We start from the raw sequence: 21712 nt of genomic DNA on the forward strand, positions 1-21712 counted from the left end.
TGAACTCCCCTAATGCAAAACAACACACAGCCCTTGGCATCTGCATCTTTAAAACGAGCAGAGCGACTGAATGGTTTCTTGGAAACAGTATTTCTGCTTTGATATGTTAAGTGTAAATCTGCTTTCTGTCACTCCAGATTATAAATATGATTTTAGAAATATGATGCTTTTGGCAATTCTTACTATTTTGAGTTTATTTTTTCGTACAGAAAATGTTAATAGCAGTTGAAAGAGGAAGGAGTAAAAAGGATGAGGCCAAATTAATCTCTGATGAAATGCCATTGACTTCAATTAGCTCGGACTGGGGATGAAGTTGGCACCATTTATCCAAGACATAAATGAATGTTTTTGCAATGTGGATTTTAATCACAGTATTTGACGCATTTCATACATATTAACTTTTACCTGTAGTGTCCATTCTGCTGCGGGATTGCCACAAAAGCGAATAACCGTAGGATTGAAGTCCTTATAAAATACATTAAAATACTGTTCGTAATTTGCATCCCAGAGCATATTCCACTTGGTTTTAAGAGCTCTATCAAGTGAAGATTGTGTATACAGGTGTATTTATGTCAAAAGCTTTTTTTTTTGCTGTTTTTTCTCCCCTATTTCTGTTGCAGAAAAGAAAAAAATGCTGTGCAGCTTGATGATGAAGGAGGCAGAACTTTTTTACGGGTCCTCATTCACCTCATCATGCATGACTACCCTCCTCTGCTCTCAGGTGCTTTGCATCTGCTGTTCAAGCACTTCAGCCAGCGAGCAGAAGTCCTGCAAGCATTTAAACAGGTATGGCCATGGCATTATTCCAGGGAAGCGACTGCTGGGATAGCCATTCCCAAGCCTGCTTTTCTTACCTACATTGCCGTCTGTAGGGTGATGATATTATTTCCTTCCAGGTCCAAATTCAGCAGAGGTTTCTTTCTATGCGAACTGCACATATGTGCTGACATATGTTGTAGCTGTGTGCCCAGGAATTATGGTTTTTGGCACTGGCACCATCACTGGCACCGTAGGTCTGTGATGACAGGTGGGACACCCACATGGCAGTGAGACAGGATGCAGTGATCTCCCAGAGATAGAGTCAGCACCTTGTGGTCTGCAGGCAGAGCACCCCTGTCACCAATGAGACCCCCCTGGCTTGAGAGTTACCTCAGTGGACTGTAAAATTGGGTTGGTACCAATGTGGTGTTTTCAGTTCTAGTTCTGGTTCAGGTGCTTCTACTTTGTGCTCTGCTCTATGATGTAGTTTTGCCCAAATAGCAGAAAGAGAGCAACAGAGCCAGACTTGTTTTCAGCATCTTTCTGCTTGGTAACATGTGCACGCTCCATGTGTCAGTGGATTAAGATTAGGATTAGGAAATCTCATTTTATGGGGCTAGGAGACAGAGAAGGCTCTGTTACATGTCCCTATAACACATATTAAGAACATCTGATGCTTATTTTGGGAGTTCACTAGCATGTTGTCTTGTCATTACGTAAGAAATGGAGGTTTCTCCTGTTTAAAAGCAGATGCATGATAAAAAGCTGGAAAACATTTAGTATTTCTGTAGAGTTGCATAATAGCCTCCTTCCAGGATATTAAACAGGGGTGATACTAACTAGGTGCATAAATAGCTGCTATTCCCAGCTAAGAAAGGGTTGAGTAGCTTAACATGTTTTTGTAAAGAAAGGAAAAGACTAATTGGCAAATAAAAAAGATTGTAGAGATTTTCCAATATGAATGTCTATGGATAACTGCAATTCAGAAATTGCCTAAAATAACAAGGATTTATCTGGCTGAAAGAAAAGATGATGAAAACTTCATATTATAAAATAGTGAATACTTGTTTGCAAGTACTTTTTGCATTTTTTAAATATTCCTTTCAGTGTTATCTCTGCCATGTGGCACAAATCATTTAAATATGTTTGATTACTTGACGGTGTTTATTGATTTGCCACAAAGATTTGTGTTGATTTGCCACAAAGATTGGCATAAGTATTGCTGTTTGTATAATATCTTCACTAATCTTGGGAGAATGAAGAGCATTACAAAGAGAGGAAAAGTGTAGATCATACAAAATCAGGAATTACAAGTAGGAGGGAGAAGAAAGAACAGACAGTTGGAGCAGTACAAAAAAAAAGGCAGAGGCAAACACTCAGATCATGGGAAATTACATGAACCTAGAAAGTCGGTTCTGTGAGCTGTCCAGACAAACTTGTGTAAGATGGACTAGTAGTGATGGAAAAAATATTTGTCAATATTTTATTATTGTGATGTAGGTGATCATTAAAGTTGGTCTCCATTTGACTTCTTTTTGAATGTCCCGATTCCCTGTTGTAAATGTCCCTTTTTTCCTTTGAAGTACACTGTGCTGGTAGGATGAGCTCTGCTTGTGCTGAGAGTGTTTGCAGTCATTTGAAGAAGGAGTCTAAATGTTGTGAATATTACACTTATCCAGCCTTGGGTAACCACAGCCTTTAGTTCTGCAAAGGTGAATGGAGACTAAAAACACTGTGTGTGCCACGTTAAACAGGAAGGTGACATAAAGCATCTGCAGAGAGGGACTTGGAAGGGAAACTGTCAAGCAAATTTCCCAGGCATAACTGCCGGAGCTACCATTGAAATAACTTTCCAGTGTGCTGTATTTCCAGGTTCAGTTGCTGGTGTCTAATCAAGATGTGGATAACTACAAGCAAATCAAGGCTGATCTTGATCAGCTACGTCTAACGGTAGAAAAATCGGAGCTGTGGGTTGAGAAGAGCAGCAGTTATGAGAGCGGAGAGGCAGGCGACAATCAGACCAAAGGGGGAGAAGAACCAATAGAGGTGGGTTTCAAGTCTTTTGCTCCTTGGATTGTTTTATGTGTAAGTAAGTAAATTCATTAGGCTACACATAAGTATTTCTATGTACTTCAGTGAACAACAGAAAATTTGTGATTTGGTTAATCAAAGTGCCACGCAGAGAATTTGCAGTATTCTGGCCAAGGTTTAGGATTAAACATGAGAGAAGATAAAATGCATTTTGAAGATATGTTCAGTATTATCTTACGCTATCTTCTGTAACTGTATTCTTGTGTCAAAGTTGCCTCCTTTTTGGTCCAGCAAGGCAGTCTCGGTGTGTGTGGCCATGGAGGTAATCTAGGGATGATGCACTGGCAGTTATATTGTCTTGTGGGAAGAGTGGTTGAGCAGGCAGCATTCGTTCCTGCAACCAGAGGAAAGAAGCACCATCAAATCCATATTTTAAACATTGTGAGTAAGCCTGCTTTCCTCAGAACACAAGACTGATTAAGAACACTGAGGTTTTGAAAGCTAACAACCTTTTTTTTGTGTGTGTGTGTGACCTTTGAATCTGAAACCATGAAAATCTGATTTTTTTGTTAATAACTTTATTTTTCATTGAAGGCTAAGGTCCCTAACTCCTGTGCGAATATTTAAGAAAATGCCAAGTATTTCAAGAGTTGCTATGGGTAAGGTTAATAGGCATAATAGTAGATAAAGCAGACTTTCATTACAGTATTTATTCCTACTTTTCCCTTCTGAGCAGTGGAAGAGGGGAGAGGTCCAGAACTGCAATTTCTGGTGCAGGACTTTCCATGTTCCCTTTTGTGGTAGGGAGTTTGCAAGAAAATGAGCAAGGAAGCCATCAGGAAAATTTTGGTTAGGAAGCAAATTGGAGATTTTGCAGGGCTGTGAACCCTGTGTATGGTGGAGAAGCAGGAGCCACTGAGAAGACGCAGTGTCTTTGCGGATATCTGTGAGATACAGTTGGCTTTTCAGATGGGAAAGCAGCTTCTTTGTGGCTTCATAAGAGGGAAAATCCAGCACTTCAAGGAGGAACCCTGATTGCTCGGGACAGTATGGGCTCTGTTTGTTCTCTGATATAACTTAGCCGAATTGAATGGTATGAAAGCTAGGAAGAATCTGTACTTGTGAGTTTATGTCGGAATTCCTCCTAGCATAAAAAATGGCCCTTTCTGTTTTCAGTGAATGAAAAGGTAGTGGGAAGGCAAGCTACAGAATCACTGCAGGACAAGTTTTGACAAGTTTTTCGGGTAGCATGCATTTTTGAAGTGCATTTTGAAGTCCCTTTTATTCCTACAAATAGCTCTGATGGCAAAGAAACTGCAGGAAAGGGGGGAAACAGTGTGCTTGAAACCAAAGCATCTCTAAATGGAATTTTTTCCCATGAGGCATCACAGTGGGTCTCTATGGCTTAACAGACTTCAGTAGATACACAATATTATCTCTGACAGATCTGCTAGAGCATTGTATTGGAACAGTAATGCCTAATCTGGATCTGGCTAGATCATCTGCTGGTAATTCCAGCAAAGCTGCACCAGTTTGCGCTAGCTTACAGTTTGAAAATTATTTTTCCCCTATTAAATTAGTCTCTGACATGCAGGAAATGTTTTTATCAAGAAGAAGCTTTTTTGTAGCAAATACTCTTTTTGAGATCTTAAAGAGAACTTGAGAGGTAAGGTGCTAGTCATAATCAGCAATAGGGGAAGCAGGTGGCCAGCTTCAAGAAGATAAATACCCCTGTGGGATCTCTGCTTCCTTGGAATGAGTATTCAGTACTGAGCTGGATGAATCCCTAGATCTTTAGGGAGTATGTTGCATTTGTTTGCACTTTATTTATCCCAAACAACATAAAAGTGTGTTCAAGGACCTAAACTGCATTCCAGATCAGTCTTAGGTTAACCCCAAGTTTTTCTCCATGCTGAAGCACATTGCAGGATTTGCTTAAGGGTTTTAAAAAATTATGTATATTTCTTTGCCTTCAGACAAAGCCTTTTGGGTCATTATTTTCAAGCTTCTTCTTTTTTTCATTTTTTTCACGCTTTTTTTTCTTTTTTTTTTTCCACAAGACGGGGGTCTAGAAACTGAATTTATGGAAGAAATACCAGATTCTTCAAAGCAGAATATCAAGAGTTCTCCACAGCAAAGTGACAAATCTTTACAAGCTTGTAGGATCATCCTGAGAAGAACTGCAAATGACAATTATAGGAAAGAATCTTTGGAGTTAGGACAGACATGGGCTAGACACCTTGTGAGCAATAGGAAGAAATGCTAAAATTGTTCTCACATAAGTGAGCCTTGAGTGAGAAAGGAGAGTCCTTTTATTTGGCTGCCTGTAGATAGAGACTCTTTGGGTCTCTGTAAGTACCCTGGCCTGTGGAAAGCGTGCTTGTGTCACGGGGAATGGATGGGGCGTGCAGCACCAGAAACACAGCTCTGAGAAGTAGAAATTCCAAGTCTCACTATAATGGCTTGGAGGTGACACTGCAATACAAGCAGGAGTGCTGGTCTAAGCACCTGGTGTTCACACAGTTACAGAATGATTAAGGTTGGAAGGGATCTTTGTAGATGGAAACAAAGGAGCCTAAAACAGGCAGCATGATACCCTGGTTGCTTGTTGAGTCTCTGAAGAAAGGAAATAGTAATTTTCAGAAAATGGAGCTATCGTACAGTGGGGAGAGCTGCTCAGAAGAGAAACGTGCTCAAAGCCAGCTCGGTGGCTTCCCGTGCCCTGTGGGAAAGCGTGACAGCGAATGTCTATCACAGGGCGTAACAAGGCAAGATATGCGACGGAGTGTCCCTCGTATCCCAGTGGCACAATTGTGTATACATAGCTACAGCCCTGCAATACTCTTACGGGTTCAATAAACAGGTTTTTATTTTGTTGAGAGAAAGGCTAGATTCCTCAGCTTAGTGCTGATCAGCACTTCAAGGTAAGACATAGAGTTCACATGGGTTATAAAGCTGCTTTGATTGAGGAAGAACGCTGGTAAAAGCAACAGGTAAATTAATCTTGGTTAACCCACGGTCCCAGAGCAGCAGAGAGTGTTTAATTTTAGCAAAGAGGCTGAAATATCTTCCGAAGTATTGATTCATACAACTAGAGAGAAGTTAGCATGCACACTAACAAAGCCAAACAAATAAAAATCCACTGTTGTTGCATGCATCAACACAGCCATGGTGAACAGCAGTGCTGACGCTGTTATAAACAACTTCCATGGCCAAGTGGTGCAGCTGTTCCTGCCCCTCTGGAAATGCAGACCAGATGGAATTTATGGGACTCCTAATCTTCACCATCAGCTAAGCAAGTTCAGAGAGAGATCTCAAGTGGTGTAAGCATTCGGATGGGCTTGCACGTGTGTGCTGTAGCATAATTTTCATAACTAAGGCAGGTGGAAGTTTGAGGACAGAAATAAACCCAGTGACCTACCTGTTCGGTTCTTTTTTATGCTGCATATTAGTCTGCATCCTCGTGCTTATAACGCGGAGGAGTTTCGAGTTCTCCTGCAGTTTTTCTTTCACATGTGTAATGATTTCAACATCAAAAGTTCTGTCTTCGAAGTCTTTGCCCTTCCAGACAAAAAAGGCTAACAATAGCTGGCAGCATAGAAATCACTGCCCTTATTTTGCCAGTATATTAAGTGGGATATTTGTGTTGATGATAACATTTTTCTTTTTTTTTCTTTTTTTTTTTGTTTGTTTGGGATGTGCATGGAGAGTTGGAAGATGGTAGAGGCAGTTATTTGCTGACCTGACTCTGTTTATTTATCATATCCAGCTGGGGCTTTCTATGAGCCAAGACGCAGAGCATACAGTATTGTAACTGGATGTCGCAGTTTAGCATAAGCATCTTCAATTTATATTTTATGTTCTTTTCTCTCGTTATCCGGAGGTAACTGAAAAGTCTTTTTTCTGGAAGGAGTATCTTGAACTTCCGTATGCTACTTGTTCATGTACTGTTGAAAGGAACGCCTCCCTACTTATCTCGACTGCAGAGGTTGTCTTCAACACTTTCTTCACTTTTTTTATGTTAACATAAACTGACTCTGTAGTTTTTCCAACTGTGTTAGAGATGTTTGGAACAGGGGTTGACTATTGAAATATTCATATGGCTCCCATTCCCATATTATCTAACTTTCTTGGAATGCCTGGTCTTACTCTTTTTTTACTAGGATCAGTGGCATGAAGACATGGAATAACTCTCTCAAGTCATGTCAGAAATTTGAAGCAGGGGATGGATTTGAATGTGAATCTTTTGAATCATTGGACAGTGACTAGTGGATGGTTATTGCTTTAATTTTTCTTTATTATCTGTTATTTACCTGTTCCCTATGAACTGTTGTAACGCTGCTTCTTCACTTGCTGTTAATGATTATTTTCTTTTGAGGAAATTGCAGTAAAATCTTGTTGTATGTTCTTTGTTACAGGAGTCAAATATTCTGAGTCCAATACAGGATGGGACCAAAAAACCACAGATAGACAGCAATAAAAGCAATAACTACAAGATTGTGAAGGAGGTTGGTATATACTTTGGGAAACTTGCTTGACGTGCTGGTGTAATAAGTAGACTTAGTTGTTATTTTGACACGTGGTATTTTTGCTCATGTTTTTGTCCAATATGCCTGCTGCTTTACTTTTCCACTTGCCTATTTATTTATAGATTTTGATTCGACTCAGCAAACTCTGTGTTCAGAATAAGAAGTGTCGGAATCAACAGCAACGGTTGTTGAAAAACATGGGCGCCCACTTGGTGGTCTTGGACCTTCTGCAGATACCCTACGAAAAGGTTGTTCTGATAATTTCTGCTGTAAAGGACATGAAGTCACTAAAGGAAATGCCCCCAACACAACAATGGCCCAAGAAATAGAGGGAAAAAAAGACTTCCGCTGAATTCACTGAACTATGACACATGACATGATGTCATTTTCTAGCTTTCTACCAAGTTTAAATGTGGCTGTTGTTTGCTTAGAGGATTTCACTAAGTACTTATTGTTTCCTCAGGTGCCCAGATGTCACTGTGTTAGCATCCCATTTCTGAACACAAACCTGAGCTTGGCAGTCACTGTGCAAGAGAAAATACCAATTTAATGAACTCCTGGCAGGGTGTCTGAATTCCACCATTGGGTGCTGATGTGAATGCTATTGTAAATACATAAGATGGACAATTAAATTATTCAAGAACCTAGCCTGCAATCTTTTCAATGTCTCTGTGGTTGCAGGGCTCTTGCTACCTCCATTTGCAGGCTTCTCAGAAAATGACAACAATTTTGTCCTGATTTACTGACAACAAGCAAACAAAAGATCCAGATATTCCCTCTACATTTTATTTGAAGTTTTGGAAGGCGATAAAACCCTTTCTAGGCTAAGTTTTCCAGAGTGCTATGCACTAATGTTTTCATATGGACACAGGGTTCAGCTCTCTTTGGTAAGATGCATTAATGCATGCTCATATATATGGTTCAACACGTCATAGTTAAAGATTTATGCAAGAGAGATGCAAAATAGGGGTGAAACTAGACATTTTTTTTTTGTGGGAGTATGTGCATGAGCATATATATCTAACTATATAAATTCCACAGTTTTTCAAAAGCTCAAAGCCAGTGCAGGCTGGGAGGTATTTAGTGCTTTTGAAACCAAGACATTGATCAGCTTTTGAACTGGGAAATGACAAACACAGGAGGAAATCTTACCTTGAATTTAGTATCTCTAATATATTGCAATTCTTGCATTGTTTTTAGTAATAGAACTAGAATACCTCCTGTTCCCCTACAAATCAATGAACCAGTGGTAACTACAGGCTGATTAATAACACCTCAGACCAGGAAAGTGGAAACTTCAGTGTGCTGGGTCATTGCCAGTGATTCCCTGTGCTCAAGGGGGTTCTGTGTAGTCGCTCATGGACTCTGAAGGAAACTGGGACAGTTAATGCTTGTCGGAGGGAGAATTCCTGCCACATGAAGGACCAAGGGAATCAGAGTGTTCCTAGCTGAGTTCATGTTGTGCAGGATTAACAGATTGGTTTAGGTATGTTCAGCTGATGTTTTTTCTTTTCGTTCCGCAGAGTGATGAGAAGATGAATGAAGTTATGAATCTAGCCCATACTTTTCTTCAGAATTTCTGTCGAGGAAATCCTCAGAATCAAGTGCTTCTCCACAAAAATCTAAATTTATTCTTAACTCCAGGAGTAAGTATTTCATTCTAAGGTTAATATTACAAATGAAAGTAAATTTGAGTTCAATGGCAAATGATAATGCTAACTAAATAACTACAGTAAATTATACTTTCTCTGCCTTCTCTCTTTTTTTCTTTTCTCCCTTACCATGACTCTTTATTTCATGTCTTTTAATGTTCCATTTTGAAAATGTAAGGTAGTATTACCTATCGAGTTCATTGGAAATATCTGTGTCATGTCATTATGGCATGTTTGGCTTGATTCTAATCTCATTCATCCTCACTCACGCACATCTGGACTATATGCTGGGGAGAAGATGCTGTGAATATACTGATGTGAACCTTGTGTGAGAACAGAATCAGACCCATACGTTTTTGCAGATAAGGTTTTTACTTGCTTCAACTAATCTAAACTTTGATCTTTTGTTAAATCACTGTCTTTGTTAAGGCCCTTTGCTACAATCCCCCTGCTTTTTATTTATTTCGTTAAAATTGAAGTATGTGTATGTCTGTTGATATACCTACCATTATCTGACACATGTAGTGGAAGAGCCACTGTTTTGCTACTGAGCAAAACACTCTTTTATTAGAAATAGGAAAAGTATTGTGAGTATAGACTCATCCTGAGCACATTATTCCAGGAATAATTTTTTCTCTCTTTTTTTTATTTTTTAAATTCCTACTGGGAAAAAAGATGTGCCATAAGAGAGCAATACAGATTATATATATGCAATAATTTATGTACTGGAAATTCCTGTGTCTGTTGACCATAGAGGGAGCCAGAGGTAGCTAAACATCTAATCTGGTTGCCTCAGTGAGATGTTGGACGGTGGGTGGGATGATGAACGTGGCCCTGATTCTCTTGTATCCCAAAGTTCATCTAGAGTGCTCGAGTAGGTCTGTGTTTTGACCTTTCACAGGTGCATGGGTTTTGTTTACGCTTACTTTAAGAGCATTTTGTACTCTTAGGGAAGCGTAGAGTAATCCTGTTGTAAATGAAAGAGATCCATAAGGTTACTAGCCACTCACTGGACTGATCCGTGTAGGGCTTTTGCAGTCTCCCTTCACCAATGTGCCTTTCCCTAGTCTAGAGGCCTGTGAACTCCTTGGTCCCCAAACAGATCTGCCATTCTTACGAGGCTCTTTGGATCTGTATCTGTGTAGCTCCTGGAAGCTGAAACCATGCGCCACATCTTCATGAATAATTACCTTCTGTGCAATGAAATCAGTGAGAGGGTGGTGCAGCACTTCGTGCACTGCATTGAGACCCATGGCCGTCACGTGGAATACCTGCGGTTCCTGCAGACCATCGTAAAAGCCGATGGCAAATACGTGAAGAAATGCCAGGACATGGTAATGACCGAGGTAGGCTGATGGCTCATCTGTTAATCGTTCATGTGGTCTCTTTTTAGCACATACTAATATTTTGAGGTTGCTTTCTTCTGCTGTTAATACCAGCGGGATGCACAGCTTTAGAATTTTAAATGGTATTGCAAATAATGAATATTTTAGCAGACTTTTGGGGAGTTTAATCTAATTTTGTGAGGCCATCTGTGTAACTACTAGAAAGAAAACATGAGTCTTATCATGGTGATACAGAGATGTCTATTTCTAGAAAATGTAATGTGGAAATCTCTTGAGTTCTTTACACAAACCTTCACTTTTCTGTACTGTATCTTAGGATGGCATTTACACACCAAATTTCCCATACTGTGAAAACATGCTGCATCTTTTACCATAAAATAGACTCTTACCTCTGTGGATTTGTCTAAACAGGGTAAAACCATTTCTTTCTGAGGAAGAACAGAACAATTTTAGGCGCTTGTTTCTGCTTTTGTTTCTTCTGCTGTGATCCTTGAGCATTTCTGCTCAAGTCAGTAGGGCTACTCCAGCTTTAGGTAGTTGCTTTCAGCGTCTGGTCAGGTAAATTGAGATGAGTGGTTTGTGGATAAATTTTTATGTCATTGAAGTCACTAGGAAAATTCCTATTGCTTTCTCTGCAAACTGGATTTGCTATGCAGAGTGCGTGGTACATGAAGTCCTCACCCTGCACGTGGTCATGCACTTAACTGTAATTATGCTAACATTAGTTCACTGAGAGTAATAGGTGGATAAAATTGAGTATGGTGAAAAGTCTAGGTGGGTTTAGAATCTACTTCCATTCATTTTTAAAGTGCAATCTTTTATTTTGGAAAGGCAGCTTCAGAAAGAGAACAGAGAGAAAGCTCTAGATGTGGTGCAGACAGAACTAAAACTCTCTGAAATTTCTTATCACAGCAATGAAGAGTTTCTTAACTTCTAATTAAGAAAATAAAACTTCAGCCTACATGGATAACCTTTAATGAAATCCATGTCAACCTTTTCAGTTTGACTGATGTGCTTTAGCATGTAATATCAAACACAAGTCCTTAATTTACATAATTCAAAGAATTCTTTTGCATCACTGGTTTTATATTTTCCTCCTTCAACCTCAGCTCCATGTAGGTTTTTACATTCTCATCAAATATAATTTTCGGATTTTCCTCAACTTAAATACATTTTACTAGTGATCTTTGATAGTATAAAGATAAATTTGCTGTATCACATTTTCAATTGGATTGAATGATGAAAATATAAATCAACGTAGATGTGATGTTTACATCATGAGTCCAGCAGGAACTTGCAAGAAAGAAGAGGAACTTCTCTTTTCAGGAAAGAGGGTAAGAAGGTGACCTGTTGAAAAGCTGTAGGAAATTACAGCTAAGCAAATATCATTTGTAAGGAAAGAACAGTAGTAGTGAAATTTGAATGGCAGTCTGATACGAAGGAAACAGTTGGAAGTTGGCCAACAGTGACTCAACAGCTGGAATTCAAGATGGAATCGGGGCAATTTCTCAGTAGACAGCTGAGATTTAGTTTGTCACCTCGGGCGAGTGGTGTGATTTCTGTGCCTCCAGGTGGGGCATGGAAACAGCTCCGCACAAAGCAAGTTAGAGTGCGAGTGCACAGCGTGCTTGTTACTGCTCCTGTATGGTCTTTTACCTGTTTGGTGTAGCTTATGCCAGTATGAGGTAAACTAGTTGCATTTACATATGCTAGATGTGCACACAGAGCATTTTGAAAGAGCACTTTCATAAGATATGTTGAACATTCCCACTCTGGCTTATTTGGCAGAACTTGTTCCCATATCCTTAGTCCCCACATCTGTAGAGAACTAGTAATGATGTTTACCTATCTTAGAGGTTTCTTAAGGCACTTTATCTTGTTACAAGAGTGCTTTGCAGTTTCTGGAAGAACAGTGCCTGCAGGTGCAAACATTGTTACAAAAGAGAAAGCAGAATTTACTTTTGAACCAGACCAATGTGGCAGCAGAGTTTTCTATTATCTGTGGTATAACAGAGTGTCTACAGCTGATCTAACTCACCTGTAATATATGTGCATAAAAGTTAACTTATTTTAAATACACTTTATTGGAAGAAAATGCTACTTACTTTCTCTTTTCCCAGCACTCTGCTTGTGGACTTCAATGAAAACTTTGTCAAATATTGGTACTTCTCTTCCTTTTCTGCTTTTATTGACTGTTTTTCCTCTGCTGGGCCCATGTTTGGATTCCTTTCACAAATCACGTTCAGAGTAGGACACTGGAAGAAAGGGATGCCATTTTCTTCTTTCCCCATCTTCATCATGATTTCTTTGCTCCCCTTCGCCCTTTCTGTGCCCATGCAACGTTGTCAGCTGCAATTTGAGGTTCCTTCCCATGCAGAGTAGCAAACGGCATCATTTAACAAGTTCAGTCTCCTGGTATTTCTTCCTTGTGCACCAGCGATAGGAACGTGAAAGGACAAGGGGTGAGTTTGGCTTGCCCTTTTATCAAGCCATACCAGAATGGACTATGTCTGAATTTGACATGAGATTATAACTTGGAGGAAACCTGGAAAGAGTGGTCTTCCCTCTCCTTTGTGCAACTCTTGTGCAAGTGGAAAATAGCTAGGGGAATGTAGTGAAAAACTTACTGGACAGGGCTTGGTGCAGTTTTTTTTATTATTTTTTTATTTGAAATGTTTAGGAAAAAAAAAATCCATATGCCAATATTTAAAAATGAAACAGGTCAGTTTTTCAACATTCTGCTTACTTATATTTCCTTATTTTCCTTTGTGCCAATGCAACAAAATTCTTGTGTTTGGGAGCCCACACAGTTGGTCCACCCCCTACACCAGTTCTTGTATCTTTAAATACTTTTCTCCATTCTGTGAATTGCTTGAAAAATATCAATTTTTGGAAAAGTCAAAATGCAAACTTTTTAAAAGACTAAGGGGGAAAAAAAAGAAATAAGAATAAGAAGGAATAAGAAGTGTGGGAAAGGCTGAATTCATAATTCACAGTAAAAGAAGAATGAAATGGGAAAAAAACACAATCAGAAAACTTGTATTTTTGCAATTTGGAATGTTGAAGTTCTGGAAAATGTTACAAAATATTTTGTGAGTTTGTATACTACTCTGTTTACAAACTCCGAGACTACTGCTACTACTCTCCTCTCTCTGGAGGAGACTAATTTTCATCTCTGCTCTTACTGCTTTCCCAATTCTTAACAGCTTCCCCAACCTTAATTTCTGCCTTTGAATTCAGTATGCCAAAATTTCATGTCACACTTGGATGTCAAATGCAGTACTCACAAAATATGTAGGGTCACTGCTCTGCCAAGAAGTGGTGTTCTGTACAAGACAGGGTTTATGGGAATTTTCACCTCTACTGAGAGTACTTTATGCTTAAAATGAGAGATGGAGAGAAGAAAGGGATACTGCTGTGTCCCAGCTGCCCCCAAGCTCACAGAGCGCTGGCAGCTTTTGGTGCGCAGGTTCAAATCAGTGCTAGAATAAAACCTTACTCTGAGCTCTGCTAAAATAAGGCCACCCACATCCATTTGGCTCTGGATCATATGAGATGAGCAATGCACTTGAAGGATTCGAATTCAAGTATTTATCATGTACACCAGTATTCGTTAAAAGGTAGTGCTGGTGTGACATTTGCAGTGTCAAGAGCCACCTGCCAAGTCTGTGTAGGTTAGGGAGGATCATCCCTTGTTTCAGATGCCAAACAGGGGCACAGAGACATTGGTTTAACACTGGATGAGCCACACACTACGTGTGAGCTAGTACATGGGATTTAATCTCTCTGTAGCTCAAGTTCCTATCTATAAAATAGGGATAATATCCTTTCTTCTTTATTTTTTGCAGCAGGATTGCGTCACCATAGGAGGTGAGGATAATTAATTAACATTGAACAAACGTTGAGTCAGTAGGAATTATGAGGATGTGACACCTTCTTAAGCAAACACAGAACTACACAGAAATTAAGCTTTCTCTTGTATCAGTTGGGGGACCTTGCTGAGCTGTTCCAGATTTGCACCTCTGTACAGGCGCAAAAGCTTGGATGTTATTTTGACACGTGCAGTTGGTAAACTGCATCAGGCTAATGTTTTTTTCTTGTGCTCCTTCTATAGCTAGAGGAGAGTCTTTGCATACTTAGAGGTAGAAAAAAATAATTAAGAAAATGACCACTTTGCAGCGTGCTTGAACAACTGAAAAAAGACCTTGTGGCATCTTTTTCAGCTGATTAATGGCGGTGAAGATGTGCTGATATTCTACAACGACAGAGCATCCTTTCCCATCCTGCTCCAAATGATGTGCTCAGAGCGGGATCGAGCGGACGAGAGCGGCCCCTTGGCCTATCACGTTACGCTCGTGGAGCTGCTGGCGGCTTGCACCGAGGGCAAGAACGTGTACACGGAGATCAAGTGCAACTCCCTCCTGCCGCTCGATGACATCGTGAGAGTGGTGACCCACGATGACTGCATCCCCGAGGTGAGACGCACCGCATGGCGCAGAGCACACTCATAATTATTAGCGTTTATTAACAGCAGAACATTCTCTGGCTTTGTAAAATTTAGACTGAAAGATTTACATCTTTCTATAGTCTCTGCATGAGCAGATTTGGGCCCTGTGTATTGAGCAGCAGGATTTTTACAGGCTTTAGGTGGAAGAACGTAGCTCTGATGAAGAATGTGCCAACGGAATTGGGTCTTCCGGCAGTAAATAATCTTCCCATACCAAGGGGAAGTGTCCCTGTGGTCAGCTGATACTTTTGATAGAAACAAATGCTTGCTGTGTTCAAAAGTTCCTTCCCAAATTCATGTCGACGACTGCTAATGAAGTAGTCCAAACAAATGAAACCTTAAAGTTTATAAGTATATATATGAGTTTTCTCCTGGCTTCATTAAATGTATGTGACTATTTCCTCTCCCTTGATTATTAACGGACATTTTCAGTGTGTGTGCATATATATAATATTTAAATTTCAGGCACTGGCTATCTGTTTTTATGATGGTGCCGATTTATGGGGCAGGAGAACAGTGTCAATGCAGCCTCCTGTTAAGCTCCACACTGCTGCAGCCCTGGTGCTGCACAACCTTTCCTCTTCCATTCAGGAGTGAATTGGGTTCACCCTTGATTTAAGCACCACATTAGGATTTTAGATGACGCCCCATGGACCCAGCTCTGCTAAAGGCCTCAGCTGTGATATTTGGCAAGCTGATCATAAAGCATCAACCCACAAGAATCAATTGACAAATCCACGAGTGTCCTGCATTCTGGCATTTCCTGACTTTGAAGCCATACTGTTGTAATTTTAATGTCACTTTATGTGTAGACTTATGATTGGTTTAGTTGTGTTTTTTTTTGCTGCTCAAGTAAGAATGTTTGCAAAACCATTTCTCCACATGTGTTTTTTTTCAGGAAGTACATAATGTATTTGTTGCACTGATTATTCGTTAAGTCTTCAGAACTGAATGTGTGCATTATTGTTGCTGTCAGTATTTCTTCTTATTTGAAGAATGATCTTTATTGTTCAGTGTTTTTGCAGATTGAAAAAGATTGTTAATGATTTTTGTTGTCCCATTCTCACATTGTTCATATGTTTGCTGTTCCGGCAGGTGAAAATTGCCTATGTTAATTTTGTTAACCACTGTTATGTAGACACTGAAGTGGAAATGAAAGAAATCTATGCCAGTAACCATATTTGGAAATTATTTGAGAACTTCCTTGTTGATATGGCAAGGGTAAGTTTAATGAGACATTAAATACTGTGTACCTATGGGTGGCAACTGAACTTGCAATAAATTTTCTTGTGAGCTAAGTATGGTTAATAAAATATATAGAATAAAAATATATTTTATTTACTATTTTTTCAAAATTGTCCATAAAATAAGTTTTTTTAATGGGTCATCATTTCTGCTGTGCTTTGTTTTCCCTGTTTAACCAAATTACTAGCAATCTTCTCTTTCTAAAAGATCATCTCAGGACCCTTGTCCTCCTATCAGAAAAGGATATAAACTGGGATGCATGTAGAAGGTTGAGATTGTATTTCTTCCGGTACCATGTATATCATGTAATTATGGTGGTAATTTAAAGAAAAAGAAATCTGCATCTCTCCTTGCTTTTCCCTATTAGTAAAGCAAGGGTCAGGAATCAATAAATTCTTCAGCTCATGTTCCTACTTTAATCTTTCCTTGTCCAGGTTTTGATTCTTGTCTTTCCATCTTATTGCTGACACAAAAGGCACAGAGCTGTGGTTGTTCAGCTATCTTTACTAATTCTTTATACTTTGTTGAATTAAATTTCAAGGCATACCTCAAATTATCTTGCATTTACCAGTACTTGGGAGGCAATAAAAGAGGGGACTCTCCTAACTTCAGGAAGGATAAAATACAGTAGCCAGAACCACAAGGGGAAAGCAGCCCGAGACAGCTATTGCAGCTTACACTGCATATCCCTTTTCTAGCAGGTGATATTTTTCATAAGAGTGTACTGTTAATCCTCGCTAATAGAGCTGATTTTTCTGTTCAAAAATTAGGAGCACGGATTTTTAGTGCTGGTGGCCTGTGTTCTGGATATATTGCAGAGCATGGTTGTAGTGCGTGCCTGGCCTTGCCCAATCTGTGGTCCATTACTCTTTTTAATCCTTAAATTCTCACTCCTTGCACTGTTTATTTTCTTTTGTTGAAATTAAGGGGCAAAAAAAGCTGGAAGAATCTCAAGTTCGGTCCTGCATTGGGCATTTGCACCAAAGTAACAGTGTACTACAAAATAGTTTCTTTGAAACCTTTTGGGAGAAAGTACCATAGCCCCTAGGCTAGCATGATTTATGGCCAAGGGAAAAACGCGTGGAGAGATTTGTGCTGTGCTATAGGCACTGAGGCTTATCTCTATGAAATAGAAAATTTATAAAATAATTTTCCTCTTGTTTCTAGGAATAAGTTAACACAGGGATGTTTGTCCTGTCTTTTTTGGTAGAAGGCATTTTCAGTGGTAGATACATCTAATAGTGTGGTCTGGCTGCTGTTTGGCTTGTTTCTGTGCCTGTCTTCAACAGTAAAGCCCATCTCAACAAACCACTGGAAAACTAAATCAGAAACTTTCTTGGAGGAGGGTTCTGGTTTTTAACCATTTTTGCCCCAAGAAATATTTTCTCCTGCTTAATTCCCTTCCTACGTTTCCTGGCTGTGGCCCCTCCACACAGACCTCAGTGTGCCTTAACGGGGCAACACGACCCATCTGCCTTGCCCTTCAGGCAGGAGCGGCTCTGTGGGACGAGGCCTCTGCCCGCAGCGTGGAGGCCTCCCTCAGCACAGCGGCCTGGCGTGTTTTGTGTGAGCGCTCTGCTTGCCCCGGGTGGGAATCGGAAAGCGCCGCTTTATTTTGCCCTCCTGCACGGCTCGCAGGGTACGAGTCTCATCCGTCCTCTTGGTTAGCGGCTAGGAGAGCTAGAAGAGGGTGTTGGAAGTGCTCTGGCCTGCCCTGCTCTTCGGCCAGGGCCTGTGGGCAGTCCCGTCTTCTGGGTTATTGAGTGTATTGGTTTGTATTTGGTCTCCCGGACCCAAGCAGAGCTCCTGCTGTAAACACATCAGTGTTGTGTAGTTAGAAAGCTGTCAGCTCCATGAAAGATGTTACAATAGCTTTCAAAGCATTTAGATAAACAGCCCTTTGATCCTCAGTGTTCCAGGGAGCTAAAAGAGATGCTCTTGTAGGGGAAATGCTTTCCTTTTAGCTGCTGTGAGTGCCTGTCCGTGGGTGCATTCGCAAGCTTTGAGTTGGAGCAGGTTATCAGTGAGCAAGAAGGTGAGGGATGGACAGTGATATCCTCAGGTTAGAGTCCTCCTCCTTTTTTTCTGTTTTCTTTTTTTTTCTTTTTCTTTTAAAATTGCCAAATATTTTATCTGTTTCTAGATCCAAGGAGGGGTTATTTAGCCCTTCTGCTTTCAGCAGCACAGTCCATTGCAAAACAGGCACCGGGCGAATTCACAGAAGAGCTCATTTTGCCCAGTGCGGTTGTGCTTTCCAAGGGTGCCTTTTTCTCCGGTTCCCACCAGCCTAGCTCCTATCCCCCTGCCTTGCTTAGCGCGAGGGCGGCGCTGAGCGAGGTGTGTGCTGCTCCGGCAGGCGCTTCGCTTTCCTGCGTATGGCTGGCTCTGGGAGTCAGCAGCTGCATCCTGAGCAGGATTAAAGGAAGAGCCAAGATCTGACAGCTGTGAAGTCCTCCTGGCTTTCTCGGCAGAATTTTTGAAGCATTATTTATGGGAGTTTTGCTATTAAAGCCTCTTAAGAGGTTTTTAAACACTGCTTTCTCAATCCTCATCTCCATTTCATGCATTTCAGCATTTTTTTTCCTTCCACAGGAAAATATCTTTCAGTCCCCAAAGGGCAGATGGATAAGACTGAATGAAAGGATTTCCGAATTCTTCTCCCATGGTGGGAATTTTTCAGGCTGGTGTTTGAGGATAGTGGGATCCCCTCATATGGCCCTGCTGCTTAGGCAGGCAAAGGGGAAAGCCTCAGAGCGTTTTGGAGTTTCAGTTTGGTGATTCCTGCACTGGCTGTGCCAGTGCTCACAGCTCCCGGTCTTTCCATTGCACGCACAGAGACTGAGCCTCAGAGCTACTGGTTCCAGCCAAAATTGTCATACAGATTAATTAAAAGCAGCAGAACATCAAGAGGCTTACAGTCCTATGAGCTTTTTAAAATAAAGTTTTGCAAGTGAATCTTCATTTTTACCTCTGTGAGGAGTGTGGGGGGAGAAGAGTCATGCCTCTCCCCTACCTGAAGGAGTCCCTATTTCAGTTTAGCTACTGTTACTTTCCGAATAAACTTCCTTTCCTGGGATGATTAAAAAAATGGACTGCACAGGGCCTATGACTTGCTTGCTTAACACATCTTAGGCAAACAGACAAGCCAGTGTCTTCAAGGTGCCTTTTCCTGTAGGTTTCAAGCTATTCTTTGGTTATTCCCCTCCCCACCATGTGGTAGTGTTGTGTCACACACTCCTCAAAATGCTTTCGTACCCAGTGAGCTGTATTGTCCCATGAGCACTTGTGCTTTTGGATGTCACCTCAGTACCTTCTTTAAAACACTCTTGATAAAACTGCCTGAACTGTTGTCTTCTAGTGTCCTAGGGTCACGATGGCACTTTGTAAGGGGACGGTGTTGGCCCTACAGGAGACTCATGTGCTGCAGATGGTCCCTTCTGCCACCAACTCTTCTCTGTGACCTTAAGCAATTCATCCAGCTTTGCAGGGTTTTGGTTCTCCACCTGTAACATGGTGTAATTATAAATATGAGCCATGCAGACTGATCATCATGTATGTACATTAAATGCTCATATAGCAATTTGAAAGTTATACCAGAAGTGTATAAGTAAAATAAATCCTATTCTGGAATAGATTTCCTAAAGCATTGCAAAAGTCTGTTGTTTGCACAGGTGAGAGAGAGAGCAACTTTGCCTTTAATTGTTAAAATACAACTAAAATTCTTTATTTAAAGGCTTTTGAAGTATATAGTATATTCCATATGCCTCTTTTGTCCAGTCCTGTCTGTCTTGACATGGTTGGGTCTGTGTAGACTCTGGTCAAATAATGAACCTACCCTCTGTTCTCCTGCGCTTGCTCTCATTTTAGTGTCCTGTTTTCACTGATTTATGCAAAGTCAAAAATGATTCTCTGTAAATGTTCTCAAATGTTGAGGAGTGAGGGGGCGGGGAAGAAATACTGAAATATGTGTGCAGTTTTTCTCCTTTCTTTAGGCAGGAACAAACGTTCAGTTTAGTACCAAACAGTATCTTCAGGAATTGTGTACGATTCTTCCCATATCCTCCCAGCATTTAATCATCCTTCTTGCGCTTTAAAGTTTTTCCAGCACTACCCATCCTCTTCTTTCTTTCGTTTTAACTTGTCTTTTGTATCTTCCCCATGTGGCTTTCCTAAGTAATGCTGTCTGCTTTACAGTTTACACTCTCAGTCCCAGAGGCTGTTGCTATTGACTCTGCCATTTCCTCTTCTTTCCTTTTCTTTTACCTTTTTTTTTTCTGTAAATGAGTTTCACTTTCACCAGCCATTTGTGGTGATTGATTGTAGAGAGAAGTTAAACATTACATGAAATCTTTCTAACCTAATGTGTTTATGTCTCATCTATCTCTAAAGCCTTTTCCAAGCTAGCTCTACAATGGGAGGAAAGCTCCATTTTCTTCTTGAATCTGTCTAAATGTGTAAGTGGCATGCAATGTGCTGATTTAGGGGCACCTTTTTCATGGCATGGGTAGAATAGACAACCAGGAGCTGGTTCAGGAGAGAAGGGGGGTTTGAAAAACAATGTGCATCTCCAAGAAGAAAGATAACTATCAGAAATACCGCATGAACTCTAAGACAGTTACTCCCCTTTTTTTGTTTGTAAAAATCATTCTTTTTCATACTAAGAACAGATACCATTTCATGTGTTTTAATAAACACAAAGTTGTATAGCTTATTTAAAAGAGCTAGATCTCATCTCCCCCTTCCTTTCCTGTAGGTTTGTAACACCACCACCGATCGGAAACATGCAGACACGTCTCTGGAGAAATACGTCACTGAGCCAGTGATGAACATTGTGAGTGGCTTCTTCAATTCTCCGTTTTCAGATAACAGCACCAGCCTCCAGGTAAGGAAAAGGGATATGTAATTGGGACACTTAATGAGATACCTTCTACTAGGCAAGTAGGAATGCTGTATCTTTATATCCTCCTTTAGTTTCTCTGTCTCCTCTTATGCCGCTAGCTAGCAGCTTAATTCCTCTTTTAAACACTTAGCCTTAACTTTTACCTCCTACAACTCCGAAGCAGCAGCAGCTCAGCGTGATCAGATTTCTCCCTGGCTGTTGTGAATTCAGTGGAGGGGGATATCTTTGCAGAATCAAGGTCTTCATTTGTACTTTCATGAGAAAAAATGCCAAAAGGGACATGAAGCTGAGAGCCAGGAAGATTCCTCAGTCTTTCTGTGTTATGCTGTGTTTGCTTGACATTGGTGGTGATCTTACCTGAGGAAAAACAGCATGATTGGACATTTTTAAGGGTGCAGAAGTTCCTTCCTGTCCTGAAGAGCAAAGAGCATTTAACTGAGCTGCAGTTTAAATACACGAGATGAAAAAAATCATGCATTTTACGATGTGTCAAACCCTGGGGCAGTTGTGAGAAGATTCTAACGCATAAAATTCCATGTTTATCTTTTTGTTTTTAGACACATCAGCCTGTTTTTATTCAGTTGCTGCAGTCTGCTTTTAGAATTTATAACTGCACCTGGCCAAACCCAACTCAGAAAGCCTCAGTGGAGTCATGTATCAAAACTTTGGCTGAAGTAGGTAGGTACCAGGTTTTACTTTAATTATTATATTCTCTGTGTTTCGAGATCAGACTTGCTTGAGGT

The 21712-nt window shown here is 40.4% G+C and overlaps 1 protein-coding gene across 1 annotated transcript in view; it reads left to right on the plus strand.

Moving 5' to 3' along the window:
- ITPR2 (inositol 1,4,5-trisphosphate receptor type 2) overlaps nucleotides 1-21712 on the plus strand; it is a 237065-nt gene that overhangs the window by 97404 nt on the left and 117949 nt on the right. The window contains exons 25-34 of the mRNA XM_088528402.1: nucleotides 621-786; nucleotides 2632-2805; nucleotides 7209-7298; nucleotides 7442-7567; nucleotides 8843-8965; nucleotides 10117-10317; nucleotides 14541-14792; nucleotides 15920-16045; nucleotides 20823-20951; nucleotides 21527-21647. Coding sequence (XP_088384528.1) covers nucleotides 621-786; nucleotides 2632-2805; nucleotides 7209-7298; nucleotides 7442-7567; nucleotides 8843-8965; nucleotides 10117-10317; nucleotides 14541-14792; nucleotides 15920-16045; nucleotides 20823-20951; nucleotides 21527-21647 — 1508 coding nt within the window. The remainder of the gene's footprint in view (nucleotides 1-620; nucleotides 787-2631; nucleotides 2806-7208; nucleotides 7299-7441; nucleotides 7568-8842; nucleotides 8966-10116; nucleotides 10318-14540; nucleotides 14793-15919; nucleotides 16046-20822; nucleotides 20952-21526; nucleotides 21648-21712) is intronic.

Source organism: Tinamus guttatus, unplaced genomic scaffold, assembly GCF_059628265.1.
Source record: "Tinamus guttatus ecotype Peru unplaced genomic scaffold, ASM5962826v1 Tinamus_guttatus_pri_ptg000308l, whole genome shotgun sequence".
NCBI classification, from domain to species: domain Eukaryota; kingdom Metazoa; phylum Chordata; class Aves; order Tinamiformes; family Tinamidae; genus Tinamus; species Tinamus guttatus.